The sequence below is a fragment of the Chaetura pelagica genome, unplaced genomic scaffold (assembly GCF_000747805.2).
Source record: "Chaetura pelagica isolate M959 unplaced genomic scaffold, ChaPel_1.0 scaffold21, whole genome shotgun sequence".
Taxonomy (NCBI): domain Eukaryota; kingdom Metazoa; phylum Chordata; class Aves; order Apodiformes; family Apodidae; genus Chaetura; species Chaetura pelagica.
Genome location: NW_009952251.1, coordinates 2,937,201 through 2,941,946, shown reverse-complemented (window position 1 = coordinate 2,941,946; position 4,746 = coordinate 2,937,201). Strand labels below are relative to the sequence as shown.

The 4,746-nt window shown below is 43.7% G+C and overlaps 1 protein-coding gene across 1 annotated transcript in view; it reads right to left on the bottom strand.

Annotated features, from left to right (window-relative positions):
• SF3B1 (splicing factor 3b, subunit 1, 155kDa) overlaps window positions 1–234 on the bottom strand; it is a 22,740-nt gene extending 22,506 nt beyond the window's left edge. The window contains exon 1 of the mRNA XM_010007394.1: window positions 156–234. Coding sequence (XP_010005696.1) covers window positions 156–234 — 79 coding nt within the window. The remainder of the gene's footprint in view (window positions 1–155) is intronic.
• Window positions 235–4,746: the final 4,512 nt, after the last annotated feature.

Below are 4,746 nucleotides of genomic sequence, written 5' to 3'. Positions count from 1 at the left end.
CGCGGGGCCGGGCAGCCCAGCAGGCCCGGCCCGACACCCTGCTGCGCCATGGGAACCCGCTGCGCAGGTGCACGCCTGTCCCTGGGGGCTGATCCCGCGGGAAGCCGGATGCTCTGCTCCGTTCGCCAAGGGTATTGACCTTTCCTTCATCTCACAGGGCAACCGCCCCGGCACCAACAGGTTAATTTCCAGGTACCAGACAGAGCAGACGCTGCAGACACAAGGTGGGGGCATCGCTGAATTCCAGCTCTTCAGGCAGGTCGGGTCTGTTCAATATTTTGGTAATGGCTTAAAGGAGGGAATGGAAGATGTGTTTCTAAAACTGGTAAGTGACACCAAACTGGTGAACGCCACGAGCAGGTAGAAGCAGGAATTCAGAATCATCTTTTACTGATCCATACAAGAAATAATCAGAGATCAAACAGGTGAACTTTAATAACAAAACAAAACAAAAAAACACGCTACATATTGGCAGTTGAAACCAGGTGTATGAATTCAAAATAGCCAAAATAATGACAAAGCAATCCCATGCAGGTAGCTAACGGAAGCTGAACGCCTGTCAGCAGCACCAGGTTGCTGCACAGGAACTGAAGTCTAATTCTGGCCGCTAGAAGTGACTTTGCATAGGAAACCTGGAAAGCAATAATTTCACTTTATTACTTGGCACAGTCGAAGCCGTCGATGGAGAACACGACTGGAGTTCATTCTGGTACTCTGCAGCTCAGCAGAGACATGGCAAACTTGCCATGGTCTAGAAAGGAGAAGGAGGTGATCAGATGTGATCTGCAGCTTATGAAACATGACCTAGGTGGGAAAAGTCAAAAGAAATGTTTAGCTGTTCTGCAATAACTGCCCTTATGCAACTTCTGTGTTTCATTTGGAAACTATGAACTTTATTTTTTCTGTCAATATATGTGCGTATTTCAACATCAGTGTCTGCAGTACACACCATACCTGAATGAGACTGATTCTGTCCACATGCAAAGACCTGGAAAATCTCCCTCATAGCCAAGTGTGAGCAAGCTGATCTTTTATTCTCTCAACTTCTAGCAGTAGTAAGCACAAACCTAAGTAAAACACCAAGGCTGGCCACGCAACCTCAGTTCAAAGTTCATGATTGCTTAATCATAGAACACATTAATTATATTTTCATAACATAGTAATCAAATACATAATCTTGTATAGCTTATGTATTTCCATGCAGTCTTATTGTACAGCTGCCAAGTTTCTAATCTCCTCAGAAGCTTTTGCAACAAACAAAACTGAGTCAACATGAGAACTGCCGATAAGGAAAAGCATAAATTACTTGCAAAAGGGCAATAAATACATGATGGCAAAACTCACATTCACTACTCACTAATAATTCCCCTTATGAAAGTTGGTAGTTCACATTACAGCTTTTTGAGGTTTGTCTTAAAAGTAAATAAAGCCAAGACTGTGTGTTTATGTCAACATGTATGTTGGATTGATAAACTGATCTGTACATCTGGCTTTGCTTTGTATTGCTTAGCATGGAGAAGTTCACTGGACAGTTCTGCTTGTAGTATTTTAGATAGCTACATGTATTTATTCAAGTGTTCCTAAGAGAGACTGCCATTTGAAGGTGCACAGCACCTTCTTTTTCTTCGTGTTATTAAACTCAAGTTCTGCATTTATAGAAAGATGCACTTGCATATACTCACAGGCCAAAAAAGGAGATACTTACTGAGCTGCCCAGGGACATGTGAGAATAAGGTCAAGGCAGACACTAATTCCCTGCTGCAAGAATTTAATGCATGTAACTATTTTAAGTAAATGTCACATGCTTGGGTTCACCATGAAGATCACTTTGCAGCAACTTTCTCTTGTTTCTTCAGCCTGAGTTCCAACTTAGGTTAGGCAAAACAGCTGCAGTACAGCATTTCTTCTGTTATTAAACAGAACTGAGCTCAGGAGTTGTGATCCCAAGGAATTTTAAAATAGTAGTTTTGGAATTTTCCACTTCCCACAGAAATGGCAGGTTCAGTGTTGAGAGCCGACAGGAACTGTGCTGTGATGAAGCAGTGCAAAAACTGCATTCTGCTTGTGTCTCTTCCTCCCCCAGTTCTGCATGCTGCCCTCAGATCTCTGTGTCTGCCAGTCAAAGCCCTGAATATGTACTTCTGCCTTTGCCAATACCTTTGTTGCACAGCTTCCACAGGATATGGACAGGGTAGTAATTTAGTGGGTTACCAGTCCTATTTTGCCTGCCCAAGTTCCCATCCCTTTCCCCCCGCATACACATGTGCATACACTTCATGGAGATACCTATATGAATGGGAAACAAATTGGATTTAAGAGCCATAAGCCTTGTATACCTGGAATTGCACCTAAGTTACAGACCTGTGAAGTCCTGCTTTATGTAAAAGATTCAGGTCCAATTGCACACAGCCAGCTTGGAACTACTGCTGAAAGGAGTATCCTTGGCCTGCCCACCCACACTTGTGACTACCTCCTCCCACTGAGTCTTCCAAACCTTTTATTTGTATTCACTTTTTCCCCACACCTAACACTACAAAGAATTGCACCATGAACTGACACACTGTGCAAAAAGCCACAAACCTGGTCTGAGCTCCCAGCCCTTCAATTTACCCCAGGATCATGTGCCAGGGACAGTTTACTGACATGTGTCTATTAGAGATAAGGGCAAAAAAGTCTTAAGGAGAGGAAATACGTAACAGCAGCTATGTTTCAACTTCACAGAAACTTAAAGTTTCTCACACAACATGAAAAAACTAGCATGAAATAAAATCTCTTCAAGTCCCATTTTTGCTTCTGCTGTCAAGATGTAGTAAGGTAGAAAGGATCCTTTTTCCACACTGAAAAGCCAGTGAGAAAATGAAACACAAATAAACAAAAAACACATACACTTTGGATTATAAACTTTTTTGGAGGGGCTTCAACAAGGGCTGCTTTGTGTTTCACAGCACAGTAGAAATGTGTGTAACCTGAACACAAGCCACCCCCACTTTGTCTGTCCAAGCTGGCAAGTTTAATCAATATGGCCTCTATTGTTTTGGAAAGGAGACACGGTACAAACAGAGCAGCTGGATTTCAAAACTGGCTGTAAGTGAGTATGAGGTGGACAGGCCCATCACAGTCTTATGAAGGCGTAACAAGTTTAAGCCTCTGCACAACAGGTTTGCAGCCAAATACTTTATTATTGCCAGAAACACCCAGTTCACTGGTGTCACAGGAAATGCAAGAAAATTCTCTTGATTTTTATGTTGTAGCTCCTGGTGAATCTACTCAAGTGGATCTGCCCTTAATTCCTAAGTATATCATGTGAATCATGTAACTCGCAACTTAGCCATCTCCCATGCTTGGAGATCATCCTTCCCAGCCTAAATGTGTGATTGCAAGAGATTCTGAGGTATTCAATGGAAGTATCATTCAAAACTCCTTCATAAACAGAAACACAATGGGTTTATTTTTGCTTTGCACTGCAGATCTTTGGCTGCCGAAGGAACATACTAAAGTAGTGTCCCTGTTCAGTCATCTACAAGAAAACAGGTGAATGCATCGTGTAAAAATACCCTGCTTTTGAAACAGGCTGACTCTGTCTCTCTGGTCACTTAAAAGGGTCCTTAAAATCCTTTAATGTTTTTAAGATAGTATAAGCCTCATAAACAGATTTAAGATAAATCTTTTCTCGTCATGGTGGGGTTACAAAAATAGCATTTAGGAAAATAAGTTATTTTTGGTCATGCAGCATGACCCTTGGGTATTAAATCCTTGGGTATTAAATATTTGGTCCATTCTTCCTGTCAAAGTTAGGAAATACAAACCTCTTTTCCAACAAGCAGGTATCAAGCAAGGTGTAAGGACTGTTATTTCTGAGTCTACCAAGGGAAGAAAAAAAAAAAAGTTCCCTCATACCTTCATCATCTTGTGCTTCTCAACACTTGGTCCTTCAGGAGATGAAATCCACCAAGAGGTGCCCAAGGCTGCAAGAGGTAACTCCTGATCCGCAGGAGCAAGCTAGAACAACAGACTCTGAACACATCCCGTGCAAACACAGAAGCCAGCAAACACGAGCAGCTCTGATGGGAAGTGGCAGAAGACCCAGATGCGATTAGCAGTAAGAATGTTAAGATGCATTTCTGGCTTTGCTGTTTTTCTCCCACATTGGAGAACACAGAGATTTTTTAGTTTCTGTTTTTTTTTTTTATCAAGTTCAATATGAGGAACATGGAACAAGACAGCCTATCTGAAAACCACCATAGCCTGATGGGATGAAGAACAACGAGCTGCTCCAGTCCATTTCAACTCTCCGGACCGGTGGCGTTTATTTAATAATGAGCGGTTTGCTCGGGGCGAGGACACCAACATCACTATACCGGGGACTTTCCGTCAAAGGGTGTGTACGGGGCCTTACAGAGTTGAACTGCTACTCTGTTCAGAAATACCAGTTTCCATGTATTTAACATCCAACTGCTTTAACTAAAGGAGCTTGATTTGCACCCCGTGTAACATTCTACTGGCACGTACCGGGGCGGGAAAGGCTCACCGCGCAGCTGAGGAGACTGCGCTGACAACGTGCCCGAGCTGTTCGCCCCCCAGCGCGACGCGGGCTGAAGTTCCAGTCCGGGACGTGTAAACACTAGGAAGCGGCACGAGTTACGTCGGGGGCGAACAGCACACGGGGAAAGCGCTGCTCCGCGGCAGCGGGTGCCGTGCGGCACACGGGGGCACCGAGAGGTTCCTCAGCCGCAGAACAGGCCCTGC